Here is an 18,324-nt window from a genome sequence, read left to right on the forward strand (position 1 = left end):
GTGAAGATGATTAACCAGGTGATCGGATGTGCAGCCAAGGCTGAAACCCACTGGGGTAGGAGGTTCAAGGATATGGCCAGAGACTGTGAATCCTTATCAGTGGCTAAATACCAGGCAGATGGTAAACACAGACGAAGAGGGAGAGAAGAAAACTCAAAATACTATGGTAAGGTTTTAAAAGAAGCTTGGAAAATGATCTCTGTTGTCAAGAGCATGTGTGTGATTGCTACAAATGATAAATAGAAATGACCAACCTAACTGAGATGAAGCAAGTCTCTTAAAAACAAAGAGTTCTCACCTGTCCGAATGGCTAGGGAGACCTACTGCCACGGCTGAAAGACAGGAAAACACACCCAGATTAACAAGGGGGCAGTCATTTAATGCAGAAATCCAGTTAACGTAAAGAGACAGGTCGAACGACAGATATGACTTCTCACAATACTGCATAGCATTACAGGTTAGCTCTTCCAGGGTTGATCTGTTTCTCTTATGATTTTGATTCCAGTACAAAGATGGAGAAGAGACTTCAATTAAAAATAAATAAGGCAACAGAAGAATCTCCCTGTGACAAAAAACATCCACAAATAATGCACAAATGTTTGGTGCTGACACAACAAGACACCATAAGGACAAGTTCTGAAGGTGCTGCATTAACTTTAACAAGCATGGTACAATGACAAGAAAATTATACTCGCTTTGTCATGAATCCTTTTGCAAATAGAAATGACTCTCGGGTAATTGTTATGTACAAACTCTCTGAAATAAATGGCAATCATACAAATTTTTCCATTGCGGTTTCCTCTTTTTCTGAACCCAGAAATGTTCCATGGCTCTGCTCCCTACTCCTCGCCGTCAAAGCATGAATAGTCATTAAAGCAGTTGAATCCACAGTAGTCTTGTCCTTAGAAAGGTATGGAGGTTCTGCATGATTTGACATCAGTCATCCAGAAGGGGCTGGCAGGCAACAGGCTGGAATGTACAAGACCGATTTTGTGCTTGGGATCCTGACTCAGACTCTGCTCCGTCCCCTTCAAGGTTCGTCCGCACTGTGGACGGGCCACCAAGCAGTGGACTTGAGTATGGACAGTCATACCGTGGAGTCTCTGCCAGACTTTAGATGTGCAATCTTGGTCCGGCTAATAAATGGGTAAGCGATGCAGAGACCTCCAGCTGCCACAATAAAGCCTAAACTGCACCAGGCACAAAAGATAGACCAGCTGTAGCCGTGTTCCACATCATCAGGCAGGCTATAAATTAGCTTCGGGACCCGGTTCAAATCATAGGAGATGCTGGCGGCGTAAGTGCAGAGGGAAATGGTGCAAAATATTCCTATAAATAATACAAAGAGAGCAGGGTGATGGGTTACGGTTTTGCCTGCTACAAGGCAAATGCCAGACAGGCCTTCGTGAACATCAGATCAACAGATGAGATGATGAATCCAAATGAATAAAGGATTGACAATTCTTTCACTTGAGTTACTTCATTCAACAAACATTGGCAAAACCTTTATGTGCCAGACTGTATGCTAGGTTCTGGAGATACAGGAGTGAAAAAGATGGGAAAATTCTGATAACTTGAATTATTCAGAATTATCTCAATTAAATTGGTACGTATACATGAATTTTTTTTATACTTAAAAACAACGTAGTAGAAATTTTAATTATTTTTAAGGAAAAAAATAATCACTCAAACCTAATACAAACAATTTTCATTTCCCTTTGTTCTACACCTGAGTTGACACAGTTTTAGGTAGTTGCAATCATCATACCAAGTCTTTCTTTTTCAATTTCCATTATCATTAGTATTTATCATGTTGCCTGATAATATCTTAAATGAATTTTTACAAGTTTTTTTTAAGGCACAGAGCCTGGCACATTCTAGGGCCTCAAAAATCACTTTTTTTTATAATGAATGGATAAAAAGATTTTAAATAATATAAATTAAATCCAGGATATTGGAATTGTTGTAAAATAGCTGACATCATATATCAGCTATCGGATTGCTCCTTTGTCTTATTTGTATCCCTTATTTGTATTTATTTTATCTTGAAATATTATATACATCTCTGTGCCACTTAAGTTCTTTTAGGATTAGGGCATCACCAAACCTTGATGAAAACCTGCTTTATTTCCTTCTGCCTTTACTCACTCAGCTGAGATGGAGGGGTGGAGGAGGTTGCGTGAGCCCATAAATATGCCTGATGTCTGCCCCTCCCCTTCCCACAAATGTCCCCAGAGACTGCTCTCCAAGGATATTTTTTCTCCCTCCAAGATGCTCCTGAAGTAGTTCTGAGTGAGAGAAAAGCAAAGATGAACCAAAGAGCATATCTAAGAATTTCCCCTTTCTGGACCCTCACATATCTAAGGAAGTTTGCAAATACATAGCTGCCATAGCTGTTATCTGTGGGATGGGCAGGACTGTTTGATTATTACAGAGAAATGTAGGGAGAGGAGACAAAGCAGTGTTTCCAATGTAGGCAACTAGCTTTTGTAAAAGAGGCCTAACCCATTCAAGATATCTTAATAAGGGGAAAGAAAAACCCTTCTAACTTTGAAGACACTAAGGAAAAGTGTTTAAAGGATGAAGACATCTTTGTTGTAGCTAGATTAGTAGTCATAGGTCGGTTTTGATCCTGCGGAATTCTATTTTAGTTCCATATGCATGTCTTACAGTCCTCATGTGTATTAGTTTGCTCGGGCTGCCTTAACAAAGTAGCAGCAGACTGGATGGCTGAAACAACAGAAATTTACTTTATCACAATTCTGGAGGCTAAAACTCTGAGATCAAGGTCCCAGCAGGGCTGGTCTCTTCCAAGGCCTCCCTCTTTAGCTTAAAGATGCTGGTCTTCTCCCTGTGCCTTCAGTCTTCCCTCTGTAACTATCTGTGCCCAAGTTTCCTCTTCTTTATGAGGGCACCAATCGTACTGGATTATGGCCCCACCCTAATGACCTTATTTAGTTAGTGTAATCACCTCTTTAAAGACCCTGTCTCCAAATACAGTCACATTCTGAGGTTCTCGGGGCTAGAACTTCAACATATGAATGGCAGGGCTGCAGGGCGGGCACACAATTCAGCTGATAACAACATGCACACGCCCCGTGTGTGTGTGTGTGTGTGTGTGTGTGTGTGTGTGTGTGTGTGAGAGAGAGAGAGAGAGAGAGAGAGAGTTTGTGTGTATGGTCAATGTATGAAGTCTATTTCCATCCCTTTTACAGGCCTAAGCAAGATTTTACTATTTTAGGTGTTACTTAATCAGTTATTCAAGAATTATTTATAAGCATCTACTATGTTCCAGACCCAGTTCTGATTATGTTAGAGGTAGTTAAGTTGAATGAGTTCTTGATGGTCACAGCCATCATTGCTTTGATGCTGATGTGATCAGGAACCCCAAGTGTTCTTTCCACTCACTTTCCAGCATGCATGTCAGGGAAAAGGAGTAGAGACCCCTGGACTTCCTGTAAGTTCCACATGGACCCTAATAGCACTGAGGACACGGAGTGTGCAAAACCTGCTTAAGAAAACTGAGTTCTGCAATACGGTGAGTTCTACACACCTAAGAATCAGTTCATCCTAAATCACGTCCTGTAGGATTTACCTAGATGGCAAGTTATTTCCAATAATGTTGCTTTCTTGTCAGTAGCAATCTAGTTAATGCAAGATATGGGATGAGGGCATGGAAAGATAAGGTACCAGCCTTGCATTTCAAAAGTTCAAAATCTAATGGTCATTCCTGAAAAGCCACGAGGAGAGAGGTCACCTCTCCTCCCTTCTTCTCTTAGACATTTCCTTCCCTTTCCCTTCTCCCCTGACCAGCCAGGAGTTCCCTTGGGCTACCACCACTGATACTCTTCAGCCCAGCTGGTGGCGCCAGGGGAGAGGGGTTTATAAGTCCCAAGCTCAGTCCTGGCTACTGCTGGTAGCATCTTCAAAAGGGTGAGTAACTACTTGTTCTGAAGAGCGCTGTATGCAGCGACTTTTCTTATAAAATATTAAAAGGTGTTCCGCCAAAGTTCTTCATTAGAAGATACAGTGATATCACAGAATTACAAGACCGGAAAGGATATTTTTGGATCAGAAGAGAAATAAATTTATGCTGCCATCCCAGATCATCAACCTAATTTCCTTCCCTAAACTTCATGGTGCCTATGGCCAGCTGGCATGGTGTAGTTAGGGTAACGGCCCACTCTTTTGACCATCCTCCTTTGATGTGCTTGAAAGGCGGAAAGGAGTGGAAGTTGCTTCACCCTGGTTAGCCTGCTTGATAAACATAGCTGCAACACCCACAGACATAAACATTGATTTTTTTTTTTTTTTTCACTCCTTCAAAAGACGGCCTGCCCATCATTCTGGCCTCTTTGCAATTCCAGAAAAAAAAACCGCCTCAAGCTAATTTTCACACAGATTGCTCAAAAAGCCATTGCTAAGTTGCCTTAACTAAATGACTGGGCAGGACTAATAGAGACAACACTTTTTAAAAAAATCAGATACAAGACCCACAATCTGCAATTAACTAAATCCGAAAAACATCTGATCTTTTTCCCAAAGATTGCAGCAATCTCACTGACCGGCAAATCTGGCCTGACGTGACATAGGCTATTTAGAGTCCTTATTGATCCCACCTAGTGTGAATATTCATGTGTTTGGCTGCAGAAATGTTAATGTATACTTGATTTCAGACCCTGCTCAGGGTGTTAGATAATATAGAATACATGCACTATATTACCTTTCTAAAATAAAACTTAAAAATCCTGAATTCCAGGGACTTCCCTGGTGGTGCCGTGGTCAAGAGTCCACCTGCCAGTGCAGGGGACTGGGGTTCAAGCCCTGGTCTGGGAAGACCCACGGAACAACTAGGCCTGTGCGCCACAACTACTGAGCCTGCGCTCTACAGCCCGTGAGCCACAACTACTGAGCCCATGCGCCTAGGGAACGTGCTCTGCAACAAGAGAAGCCACCGCAATGAGAAGCCCGCACACCACAACAAAGAGTAGCCCCCGCTCGCCACAACTAGAGAAAGCCCGCGCTCAACAACAAAGACCCAAGGCAGCCAAAAATAAATAAACTAAATAAGTTAAAAAAAAAAATCCTGAATTCCAAAATTCACCTGGTCCCAAGGGCTTCAGATATGGCATTAAGGACCTGTAGTTTTAGGTCATAATCAGTGGCTACCCTAGAGAATTCAATACACCTACAGAGGAGTCTTTGTTTTAATTTGAATGTATTGAAGCAAAACAATGGGTGGCCTAGCGTGGGTGTTACCTTCCCTGAGCTTTGCTGGGGCAGCCTGGGCTGTCTCTTCTTTCCCTACTGACCCGAAGGCCCTGCCTCGTCCGTCGGCAGTGGCCACTCAGGGCACAGCCTATGAAGGGGAATGGAGGCCCCCATCAAGGGAGGACCAAGCTTTATCCAATTTTTGAGACTCCCAGTATATTAAAAGGTAATTAAAACCCTACTACAGAGACATAAAAATTGTATTTAAAAATATTTGCATTGAATAAATTAACCTTTTAAAATATTTATATTCCTAACAAATGATAATCATCATACTAGCGCAACAGCAATCTAATAGAATGCATCATTTAAAGCTGATGGAGATGCTCACTCGCAGTGCAGGAGGCAGTGTGGTCTGGTAAAGGGCAGCCCCTCACTGTTGGATCATGTCTTATTCCCTTATCTCTGGATATGCCTCCGTGACGGTGTGTGTGTAACTTCAGAGGACATGAGGTCAAAAGGCTACATTTGAGGTTCTGTGCCCCTGGCCCTGCTGGAGGACCCCTTGAGAGGCCCCAGGGAATTAGGGATGGGAAGTGACAGTCAGCAGCCCTGCTGCTCCACGTGTGGGTAATCAAGAGCTGTCAGTATGCAATAAGGCCTAAGGAGAGAGATTTGTTTCCAAGTTTCCATTTTAACATCTCAAACTGTCACATCACTGATGATCTTCATTGAAGGTTTGGCTAATAAATTCAGGTAGAGAATGAAGATGCCAGCGCCTTAGAAGAGGCTAAGTTTAGCATCAAAAATCTGTGGTGTGATGCCGACTAAGACTGCTGCATTAAAATCAATTCTTTTAACCCTATTTGCTCTCATCTCCTGCTGCTACGTGGGAAGGTCCTACAGCTAATTTATCTCATGCAATGGATTAACATAGTTATCTTGGTGTTTACAAAGGAAATGGAAAGGGATTATTTGTAGTAGCAAAAATGAAACAAACCTCCCTAAATCCCACAGTAAGGGAACATAACGCGGCAAATCTACTCCATGGAAGAACATGCAGCTATTAAAAGCTATTACAAACCGAACACAGAACAATATAAGGCCACCGGGAATGCTTACGGTATGATGATAAATGGAAGCCCAGAAAACAAAATATTCAATACTTTCCATGTGATGATGGGGGCAAACATTTTTTCTTTCCTTTTTTCTGTTGTTGTTTTTTTCTTTTAAATTTTTATTTTGAAATAATTATAGACTCACATGCAGTTGAAAGAGATAACACAGTGAGATCCTGTATACCCTTCACCCAATTTCCCCAAATAGTAACGTCTTGCACAACTCTAGTATAATAGCACAACCAGGAAACTTACGATGATACAGTCCATCCACCTTATTCCGATCGCACCACTTTTACATGCACTCAGTCACTTGTGTGTGTGTGTGCACTTAGTTCCATCGAATGTCACCACGTGTGCAGATTATGTGGCCACCATCACAGACCAGACACAGACCATTTCCATCGCAAGGATGCCCTGAGCTACCCTTTTAGAACCACAGCCACTTCTCTCCCTTTTGTTATTGTCTTTAGTGAGACAAAGACTTGGGCAAGATTTGGTCCAGGATAAGGAAAATATTTTAACAACTAATTTTTCAGATGGTGAGATCTATAAGTGGGTTTTCCCTTTATTCCAAAAAAAAGCAAAAAAGAAAGCCAGTGTTATGTGGTAGGTCTGTCCACCCTTCCGGCCTGGTCATCAAACTTCAAGTTTATAAGTTTAGGGTGTTTTGGGGTTGCAATGGGTTTTTGCCACTATGGCTATTGTTCTGCTTGTTTTGTTTTTAACAGTTGCACAGGGGCTTTTGATGATAAATCCTGCTGAGCCCTGAGCCAGTCTGGCCCAGAGTTACACAGATGGCTCAGGAATGAGGGCTGAGCAGGGGAAGGTGGGGCTGGCTTCAGAAACTCAGCTCCTAGCTCTCCTCTGAGCCAATGCAAGACTGAACTCCCATCCTCCTTTCATTTAAAACCAAACCAGCCCCTCTGCCTCCCAAGAAACGCTCACTGAGCCTGACTTTTATGGTCCTGTGATTTATTTTCATGCCAACAATTGTTTGATATCCTAAATTATTCATGCATTACCCACATTACAAGGGTCCTTTAAAAACTACTACTACTGAGGCTTTTGTCTGGCCCTCAGCTCCTTTCATTTTCCTGAGGATGCTATGTGGGGCCTTTCCAGGGCTGGGGGGTCGTGAATACTTCTTTGATGTATATGAGGACAAGAGTTAGAAAAATGGGGACCCAACTAATAAAGGAAGGGAAGAAAATGGGGAGAGATATTTCATGACCATTAAGCTTAAAGAAATCCCCTGGGCAGCACCGGCCTCTCTGATTCTTTGACACCCTCACCTGTTCATTCTACACCCTGGATTTTTTTTTTTTTAATATTTATTCATTTATTTATTTGGCTGTGCCGGGTCTTTGCTGCTGCACACAGGCTCTTAGTTGTGGCATGCGGGATCTAGTTCCCTGACCAGAGATCGAACCTGGACCCCCTGCATTGGGAGCGTGGAGTCTTAACCACTGGACCACCAGGGAAGTCCCTACACTTTGGATTTTAATGAATCCTTTAGGCAGGCACCCTCCCAATGGCTGGTCTTGAAGGTTCAAATCCTCCTCCAAAACCTCAGAAACTAGAATTTTAGCCTCCCTGGGCTACAGTCCTGCAGCCTCTGTGTATTCACCCAAGTCTGGAAAACTTTAGTTGTTTTTCTGCTAAGAATTATTCAAAGGCCAGGTGACTTTTTTTTTTTTAATGCTCTGTCGGGATGCTTACAATGATCATCCATTATTCCAGGTCACTGCTGGTTACAGCGCCATCTCATGGGGTCGGAAAGGGGCCGACAGGACTTAGAAAGAAGGAAGGACGTCTGTCTGTGAATTGGGTTACAGGAGCTGACTGGCTGACCAACCAGAAGGCAAAGCACCACCTACCTGTCAGCCCTGAAAGACAGAAAAAATGGTGCCAGTCACCAAGCGGTGCTGCCGCCTCCAGGGAACACGGGCTTGAGTGAGTGACCATGACAGCAAGCAGTGCTAGAAACCCCAGTCGTGGTCGCTTGAGTAACAGAACTCCAGAGAAGCAGGAATAAGCTTATTCAAAACGGCTACACATCTAGCGTACTATTACCCCTGATGCTCAGCGTACTTTGTGAAACTGTTAACTTGGCATTCACTAATCACAGACACAATTTTCTGGGAAAAAGCAGGAGGAAAGATTTCTTCGCCGCAGCCACCTTCAGTCAATTTCAGCCATCAACTCAGCTGCTGACTCCTTCTTAGACAAAAATGTTCTTCACCCGACAATCGAAAAGACCATAGTCGTGTCTCCACACACCCCCTTCCAATCTCCTGATTTAACAGCAAGTCACTCCTTGGCATAAAACCTTCTGGTGGCTTCCACCACCCTTAGATTAAAATCCAAGCCCCTGCCTGCTTCTCCACCTCATGGGATGCTGTCCTCTCCTTCCCTGCCCTCGGCCACACTGGTCTCTCTGTGGCTCGAAACACATATGTCAAGCCATCCCTGCCTTAGGCCTTGGCACTGTTCCTTCCTCTGCCCGCAGCGCACTCCCTATGTGGAAGAGGGTCCCCTACACCACCTCCTTTACCTTCCTCACAGCTTTTATCGCTATCACAACTTATTATTTGTGTCTCCCCAAAACAGAAAGGGAGAAGGATTTTGTCTGCCTTAATCATTATGTGTCTTTAGTATGTAGAGAAGTGCCTGGTCCATAGTAAGTCCTCACAAAGTATCTGTGGAGTGAAATGAATGAATGTCTTGTGTGTAAAAATGACACCAATGACTCCATCACTAAGAAACAGACTTTGAGTTGACCTTCAGCCCAGAGGCATGGGCTGTGCTGAGCTATCACCCTCTCCTGGAGGGCTCCTGATAAGCAATTTCCCATGTTTGCCAAGAGTCCATGCCAGGGTTAGGGGCACAATAGGAAAGAATGGGACAGAAAAATCAGACCTGCCTCATATGGAGATTAAACCTAAGACATTTCCATCTAACCTTGTAACGAGCCACAATGGGGAAATCAGGGCTGCGTTTTTAACACTGTTGTTTTCTTTAAATTCTGTATTGCCCACCAAAGCCAAATGACCTTTTGGTTGCTTTTCTCACTAGTGAAAACAAAATTAATGGAGAGATAACAAAGTGAAGCTAGCTGCCTGCAGAGAGGCCTTTGCTTTCGCTGGGAGAGGTGTCAGAGGTGTTCCGCGTACCTGTCATGAGGAAAAGGAGTCCGGCCACATGCTGGGTCAGGCTTTCCTCCCAGAAGAAGCTGACCATGGCCACAATGCAGCCACAGAGCAGGACGGCCACAGCCATGCCCAGGAAGCCAGCAGTGATTCTTCTTAAATCTAATCTCAAAACACAAACATTCAAGATAATAAGCAGAAGAAGGAGAGTTATTGAAAATTCGAGAACGAAGAGCTTTGTATACATTGTGAAAACTAATACGTTACATGGACAGGTGTAGGGTCTTCAGGGCCACGGTGATTTAGGAAATAAACTTCCTAGGTAGTTCATAAGAGGACAGATGGGGTGTAACAAGTTGAGGGGTCAGCATCTACCCTCCCTGAGTCCATGGAGAAGTCCGTATCAAGTAGAAAATAGACCAGCGGACACCAGGGTAAACAAGGGTAAGAGGTAAAAAGTTACTTAGTAAACTGACAGTGAGGAAGGTTTGCAAAAGATCTTTATTATCCTCCAAAGAGCAACAGAATCATAGGTCACCACCACTGTAGTGGCTGTAATTAATCTGACTTTGGGGAAAGAGCCTAAAAACTGAGATATAGTGAAATATGGTTTGACCTGTGCACCAAGGATGCCAATTACTTTATTTTTAAGTTATACTTCCTCCTGCCTATTTTCAAAAAGGATTTGAGAAAGTGAAGGCGACCGTAACTGAAATAGGGCCCAACATGCACATATAGGACATCTACTCATTAAGGCCCTCTTCCCTTAAACATAGGCCCTACAACCCAAGCTCCCAAGTACCCAGGTTAAGAAAAGGCTGTTCCCGTGGGCCAAGCCCCACTGAACACACAAGAAGTTTGGTCTATCACAAAAACACGACTGTGATCACTGGGCCAGGAACCCAGGCCCTGGCCCACCTTCTAGGCCAAAGCAAGAGATGGACTGGCTGGATGTATGGGTACACTTCCACTCCAGTTGCCCACCCTCCTGCTTTTTTGCTTTTTCTTTCTATTTCCCTCCCTCTTTTTTTTTTTTTTGAATGAAGCTAATTTTAAAAATCGTGAGCTAGATTTCTCTGATCCTTTTTGGAGCAACAGATCCCAAACATAAGTCTGCCGCTGAAGCCAGTGAACAGGTCTAGGCAAGGTGGACCGTGCACTCCTGCACACACATGGAACCAGGACCAGAGGCACACCCCGCTGTGTGAGCGTGGGCTGCTCTGCGAAGGCGCCCAGGCAGCCACCACCTCACTGTGTGTTCCTGTGGCCTCTGGCAACTCGGGATGATGTATACAGGGTGGATCACGGTAGCTTTCAGCCTTGCCCTTGTCACACGTGGTCCATCCCTTTCTTTTCAAGGGATTTTTCATTTCTAGCTCAGAGCATCTAAACTGAAGCAGGGCGTTGCAGCCTAGAAGGGGCAGTGTAGACCACCACAGAGCTAGGGGTCACGGGCACTGATCATTTAAAGGGGCTGTTTAATATTAAGGTGTAAGTCGTTCTGAGACATCCAGTGTAATCATAGCTCAGTCACCATTCTCTCACAACCTCCTAAACTCCCTGTGGTTCGAGTTTTATTTTCTATGGCCATTAAAAGGCACAAGGTTCAGATATAATCCACATGGGATTTGCCTTAGTACGGGATATGCTAAGCTTATCTGGTAAACATGGTACAGATCACCAAGTGTGACTTTCTTGGAAAAAGCCATGCCTGAGACTGCCGAAAGCATCTTTCCATGAGAACCTCAGAGAGGATTAAGAGGAGAATGCTCAGTACTGTCTTGCTGGGCAGTAACAGGGTACAAACTCTTAAAGAGATAAGGTTCTTTTTCAGGACCCTGTGATGATCTTTTCTTGCCGAAAACCGGTGACTGTGTGGCTTTCTGCATAGATGATTAAGGCAAAGAACTCCAAACATGCTCATAAAGAATGAAGATGTAAGAAGACTTAGATAAGGCTCTAACTAAGATCTGCTGAGAAATGACCATTAAGATCAGCCAGCAAGAGATAATTTTCAGGAAGTGATACTACTCAGAAATAAACCACATTTTAGCCAATGACTCTCCAAGTCCTAAATTTGCAGATCATAATATTTATAACATTACACCACTGCTGTGGGCAATATCTTAAGAGCTTCCATTTACATCTTTGAGATTCAAAATAGAGCCCTTTGATCTGTAGAGAGACTTGACTTTACAAAATGAAACTCTACTTGGCTTCCTGTAGTGACTTGGGTCACCAAACAAGATCACTGAAGTCCTTGCGTTGATTGCATTGGAAATGACAATGTCAACCTCTGATTAGGGTAAACACTAAAAAGAATTAGGCCTAGTTTTTTGCTTTCCTGAATTATCTATCCCTAGGCAACATGAATCGACAGTTTTCAGGTAACTATCAGTCCTCTTTGGTGTCACACTGCACAATCCTTTCTACAGTTTCACATTTTCCTGACGGTAAAAAAGATAGTTCCTGCCATCGGGATGTGGAGATAACAGACCCCTTCTGAGAAAATTACAACATACACTCATAAAGATATTTTAGCAGAAATACCAAGGTCTGAGATAGACACAGTAACTAAAATGAATATTGGATAAAGAAAACTAAAATAACACACCTAAGGTATAGTCTCCATGGTTTACTAAGACAAGCACCAGATCAGGGCCTTGTACCACATGGCTTGGTAAAGAATGCACTCAGGAGGTGGACTGTATACCGACGCCACAAGGACAGACACGCTCGCGGCACTGTCTCACAAAGCCCCACGCCTGACTCTCACACATCTGATCTGCAAACAAGCTGTGACCATGGCACAGTGAAATGACTCTCTGAGTCTCTGACCAAGTCGGATGGGGCCCAGAGGCCCACGTAGGATCAGCAGACCATCTTTCGGTCCATATCTGAAAGGGCTGGTGGGAAGGCTTTTTGTTCAGAAAGACACCATTTCCTCTCTGACCCTCTCTGACCCTTTCCCAGAAATACTCACGAAGCAGGTGCCATTCATCTTGCTGGATTGTCTTGGTCAAGTTGAAAGGAATGTTTCGTAAGCGTATCGGCTGAGAAAAGTGGTACTTGATAGCTGTACATCGCTGTGCAATACCTTGAAGGAAATAAGAAATGTGATTTACTAGTCCACGCATTTGTAATAGAATTCTGGAAACCGAAGGCAGGACAATGCATCCTAAACTGGGTTGAAGGGGCAGGGGATAGGAATCTCTTGATTACTCTCATTAATAGAGACAAGTCAGAGTAGCAAAGACCCAAAACGTGAAATAATTTTTTAAATCATGTTTCATTTTTGAATGTATTAAATTTGATAAGAATCTAAACTCCCCTAATTATTTTTTCAATGTTGAATTTGTATGAACCAAACACAAAACTCCTCAAGGAGAAATGGCCTAAAAGTATACAGATGATTGGGAGAAATCAGCTTGGAATTTGAACACAGATAAATTTCACGCATCCAAATTTGATCCAACCTCAAACTCTCAAATGGGCTGAATCAAAAAGTATATCAGGAAGTGTGTTATTTGGAAACCAGAAGACATTTTTCAATAAAGAGCCTTCTATGTAGCGGTTTAAATAGTGATTAGGTCTCCAGACAGCCCACGAGAGCCTAAGTAGCCCTACAGCAGCTGACATAATTCCTTAATACACATTTTACTGATCTGAATTCTAGGTTCTAAGACAACGGGTAATATTAAAAGGAGAAAGGAGAAAGAAATTTTTTCCTCCCTTTCCTGGTTGTATGAACAATATTTTGAAATGGGCAAGTATCCACTGCTTTATCTAGTATCTTTTCCTACCTTCCCTCTCAATCCATGCTTTTATTGCATAAATTAACACAGGCCTATTTTTCCCCTAAAGTCTTCTGAATCCCACGAAAGTATCTATCTTCCTGTCAAATTAAAATGAAACAAAACTTCCTTCTTTCCTTGTAAATCACCTTGACCAGCTGTTTGGATAAATGCACTCTGATTAGATTAATTTTAAAAGAGCTGTGAGTAAATGTTAATCTTTTCACTCCGGTAGCTGTTAGAAAATATTCTCATAGATGCAAATAAATCTCTAATTGGTGGAATTTGAGTAAATGTAATTAAAAAAGTGAAATTTTTAAAAACTCAGGCATTGAAAGGGGGGATTGGTATTTGAGCACAGTTAACATCATGAACCACTTAGTCCCTGATGGGAAGGCACCTACAGGATCACCTCCCTTGTCTCTCAGTCCTCAGTATGCATGAGAATCACCTGGGGAGCTAGTTTAAAATGTAGACTCCTGGACCCAACCCAAGATATTCTGACTCAAAAGATATGGGATGGAGCCAGGAACCTGACTTTTAACAAAACATCCCAAGTAATGCGGATGCAGGCAGCTAAGAAACTACCCAGGACTATCTCTGCTTTTTCAGAAGCTTTTTTTTTTTTCCTTATGAAACCACAGATTCTCTAAAAGCTCACAGCTCTTTCTATTTTTCTCTTTGTTTTTTCAACATAGGCCCCTGGCGGTGGTTGTGAGGTCTAAGGCATATAAGTTCGGTGTTTACATATAAGTGACGTGTTTATAAGTCAGAAAATGCCTGTGCTTACAAAGAGCAAATGACCTGGTCTGAGAATAATAAAAGATAACAGACTGCAATAATAGCTCTCATTTGTGTTTTTCAAAACTGTCATTCCACTTGATACTCATCCTCGGGCTAACCTTGAGGCTCTGTGTAAGCAGGAAGTGAAGGTTAAAGTAGAGTTGAACACATGCCCCAACACACACACAGAGCCCATTGGCAAAGACTGGGGGACTTATTGGTTCCAGGCAGTTAAGAACACTTCTGTCCAATCATTAGCATCCCACTAAGCTAGCCAAGCAGAGGCTTCAGGGCTCACATATGACAAAGGATACAGACTTTACAGAATTAGTTCAGTAGAGTCACTAAAGGAACAAACAACAACACAAAAACAATAACAAACCCTGAGGAGGAGGGAGAATCTAAATTCCAGAGTTGCTATATTATTTTAAATGTCCAGTTTCAATTAAAAAGTATAAAACATACACAGAAAAAGGCTCCTACATAGAAGAAAAATGTCAGTCCATAGAAACTGTCACTGAAGAAGCCCAGACATTGGATTTACCTAACCAAGACTTTCCGCGCGGCATGTGGAATCTTAGTTCCCCGACCAGGGATCGAACCTGCACCCCCTGCAGTGGAAGCACGGAGTCTCAACTACGGACCACCAGGGAAGTCCCTACCCAAGACTTTACATCAACTGTTTTAAATATGTTCAAAGAACTAAAGGAAACCATGTCCAAGGAACTAAAGACAAGTGTGAGAATGATGTCTCACCAAATAGAGAATATCAGTAAAGTGATGGAAAGTATGAAAAGAGACAGAAAAAAAACCAAATAGAAATTCTGAAGTTGAAAAGTATAAAAATGGAAATTTAAAAATTTACTAGAGGGGCTCAACAAAATTTTGAGCAGTCCGAAAAAAGAATCAGCAAATTTGAAGATAGATCAATTGAGATTATCCAGTCTGAGGAGTATAATGGGAGACCCAAAAAGGAGGAGAGGGAAAAGGGGACCAAAAGAATATTTGAAGAAACAGTTGTCAAAAACTTCCTAAATTTGATGAAAAACATGAATCTACACATCTAAGAAGTTTGATGAAGTACAAATAGGATAAACTCAAAGGGATCCATACCCAGACTTTGTTGAAAGCCAAAGACAGAGAATCTTGAAAACGGCAAGAAAAAACGTAATGTATCGTGTGTAAGAGCTCCTCAGAAGATTAGAAACTGATTTCTCATCAGAAAACATGGAGGTCAAAGGGAGTGGAATGACATATTCAAAGCACTGAAAGAAAGATTATCAACCAAGAATTCTATATTCGGCAAAGCTATCCTTCAGAAATGAAGGGAAAATGACATTTCCAGTTAAACAAAAACTGAGAGAATGTGTCACTAGCAGACCTACCCTACAAGAAATACTAAAGGGAGTCCTTCAGGCTGAATGAAAGGACAGTAACTGAATCCACATGAAGAAACAAAGAACATTTGTAATGTTACAACACAGGTAAACATAAATGGACTAAAATATAAATAGACCAAACACTCCAACCAAAAGCAGAGATTGGCATTCTAGACAAAACAACATGATCCAACTATGTGATGTCCACTAGAGACACACTTTAGATTCAAAGACACAAGTAGGTTGGAAGCAAAAGGATGGAAAACGATATATCATGAAAACAGTCACCAAAAGAGAGACGGAATAGCTATACTAACATCAGGCAAAATAGACTTTAAGACCAAAAGTGTTATTAGAGACAAAGAAAGATGTTTTATAGTGATAAAAAGGTCAATCCACTAAGAAGATATAACAACTATAAACATATTTTATCCGCTTACCAACAAAGCCCCAAAATACTTGAAAAAACTGACAGAATTAAAGGAAGAAATAGACAATTCAATAATAATAGTTGGGCACTTCAGTATTCCACTTTCAATAATGGTGGAACAACTAGATAGAAGGTCAACAAGGAAACAGAAGATTTGAACAACACTAAAAACCAACTAGACAAAACACACATCTATAGACCACTTCACCAAACAGCAGAATATACATAATTTTCAAGTGCAAATAGAACACTTCCCAGCATACCCCATATTTTAGGCAATAAAACAAATCTCAATAAATTTAAAAGAAAGTCATACAAAGTATGTTCTCTGACCACAATACAATGAAATTAGAAATCAATAACAGAAGGAAAATTTGGAAATTCAGAAATTTGTGGAAATTAAGTAACACACTTCTAAACAACCAATGCATCAAAAACAAATCACAAGGGAAATTTAAAAACACTTTGAGATTAATGAAAACAAAACCACAATATATGAAAATTTATAGGATGCAGCTAAAGCAGTGCTTACCGGGAAATTTATACCTGCAAATGCCTAAATTAAAAGAGAAAGTCTCAAATCAATAGCCTAACTTTCCACCTGAAGAAATTAAAAAGAGAAGAACAAACTAAACCCAAAGCAGAAGGAGAGAGATTACATAATTAGAGTGGAAATAAATGAAGTAGGGACTAGAAAAATAAGGAAAATTTAAAAAAACAAAACTTGGTTCTTTGAAAACATTAATAAAATTGACAAATCTTTATCTAGACCATTTAAGATAAAGAGAGAAGACTCAAGTTACTAAAATCAAGAATGAAACAGAAGACATTACTAACCGTCTTAGAGAAATAAAAAGTGGTATAAGAGAATACTGTGAAAAAATGATATGCTAACAAATTATATAATACAGATTAAATGATAACTTCCTAGAAAGACACAAATTACCAAGACTGACTCAAGAAGAAATAGAACATTTAAACAGATCTATATCAAGTAAAGAGAATGAGTTAATAATTAACTTAGTAAAAAAATTCCCACAAAGAAAAGTCCAGGACCAGAGAGCTTCACTGGTGAATTTTACCAAATGTTTAAAGACAAACTAACAATTTTTCATAAACTCTTCAAAAAAAAAAAAAAAAAAAGAAGAGGAGGGAACAATTCCCAAATCATTGTATGAGGCCAGTATTGCCCTGATACAAAAAACAAAGGTATCACAAGAAAAGAATATTACAAAATATTTCTTATGAATATGTATTCAGAAGTCCTCAACAAGGTACTAGCAAAGTGAATTCAGCAACATATAAAAAGGATTGTACATCACGACCAAATGGGATTTATGCCAGGAATGTAAGGTTGGTTCAACATATGAAGATGAATTAATGTAATATACCTTATCGATAGAATAAAGCACAGAAATCACCTCATAGATGCCAAAAAAAAAAAAAGCATTGACAAAATCCATTTGATACTCACCAAAATCCCCTATGAGCTAAATATGAAATAGGTATTATTAGCTCCATTAAGCAGGTAGAAAAATCTGAAGCTCAGAGAGGTTAAGTAACTAGCCCAAGGCCGCAGTGCAAAGCAAAAACCAAGCTTTTAACATATATGGTGTTACCCAAACTTTGTATAATGCTCACTCAGGAAAGTTAGAAATCCTTACGCTTTTAGAAATGCATCTTAATTCTGTGGGTAGTGAGAACTGCAGCTTTTTTTTTTTTTCATGGAAAGGCATTTTATTTTAAACATAGCAGGGTGTACATGTCAATCCCAAACTCCCAATCTATCCCTCTCCCCCCACCCTTCCCCCCTGGTAACCATAAGTTCGAGAACCACAGTTAGTAAATGAACTGTCAGTTTGAAGTGAAAAACAAATTTTTTCAGTTTAGTACAAACATATGCTCTTTTGGAAACAAAGCGGATACCTAACTGAGCCTTCTGTTTGTATATTATCCATACCTTTCAACACACATTATTTGGAGACTGGATTGGCTCGTGGCTGACTTAGTGGCTTCATCCTTCCTGCATTTCACGGAAGCTACTTAATGCTAGAGACAGGGTTTGGATTGGGGAGAAATTCTCCTCTCGGACTCAGCGGGGCTGGCCTTCCACCAACTCCTGTGCCAGGGAAATATGTGGTCCCTTGACATCATTGCTAATACTCTCAGAGCCCATCTCCTCCTCCGCCCCTTGCTGGGAACAGGCGTGATCCCAGTGGACAGAGAGAGTAGCAGAAAGGAGGCGGGCAGCCGGCCAGCCCAGTGCTCTCCTGCTCCCCCAGGAGAGCGCCACACGTGTGCCAGGAATGAGGTAAGCAGTGCACACATCACCAAATTACCTTTCCTTCCCCAGTAGGCTCCCAAGTTAAATTTAGACTGCCAAGAACTTGAAATGAGAAGAAAAAGGAAGTGGGAAGAGTGACAAGGTCTGGACTGGAGAGTAACAAGCAGTAACCC

The 18,324-nt window shown here is 41.4% G+C and overlaps 1 protein-coding gene across 13 annotated transcripts in view; it reads right to left on the reverse strand.

Annotated features, from left to right (window-relative positions):
• Positions 1 to 358: 358 nt before the first annotated feature.
• Positions 359 to 18,324, reverse strand: part of TMEM178A (transmembrane protein 178A) — a 248,006-nt gene continuing 230,040 nt past the window's right edge. For 11 of the 13 annotated variants that reach the window (XM_029231420.1, XM_029231421.1, XM_029231418.1 and 8 more), the window contains 3 exons: positions 12,465 to 12,578; positions 9,506 to 9,643; positions 359 to 1,329 (listed from right to left, as the gene is read on the reverse strand). In XM_029231420.1, coding sequence (XP_029087253.1) covers positions 1,088 to 1,329; positions 9,506 to 9,611 — 348 coding nt within the window. In that variant the 5' untranslated portion in view covers positions 9,612 to 9,643; positions 12,465 to 12,578 and the 3' untranslated portion in view covers positions 359 to 1,087. Of the gene's footprint in view, positions 1,330 to 9,505; positions 9,644 to 12,464; positions 12,579 to 17,827; positions 17,946 to 18,324 lie in introns of those variants that run through there. The other 2 variants (XM_029231426.1, XM_029231415.1) reach the window with 2 other exon arrangements.

Source organism: Monodon monoceros, unplaced genomic scaffold, assembly GCF_005190385.1.
Source record: "Monodon monoceros isolate NGI ecotype Baffin Bay Population unplaced genomic scaffold, NGI_Narwhal_1 Super_Scaffold_19, whole genome shotgun sequence".
NCBI classification, from domain to species: domain Eukaryota; kingdom Metazoa; phylum Chordata; class Mammalia; order Artiodactyla; family Monodontidae; genus Monodon; species Monodon monoceros.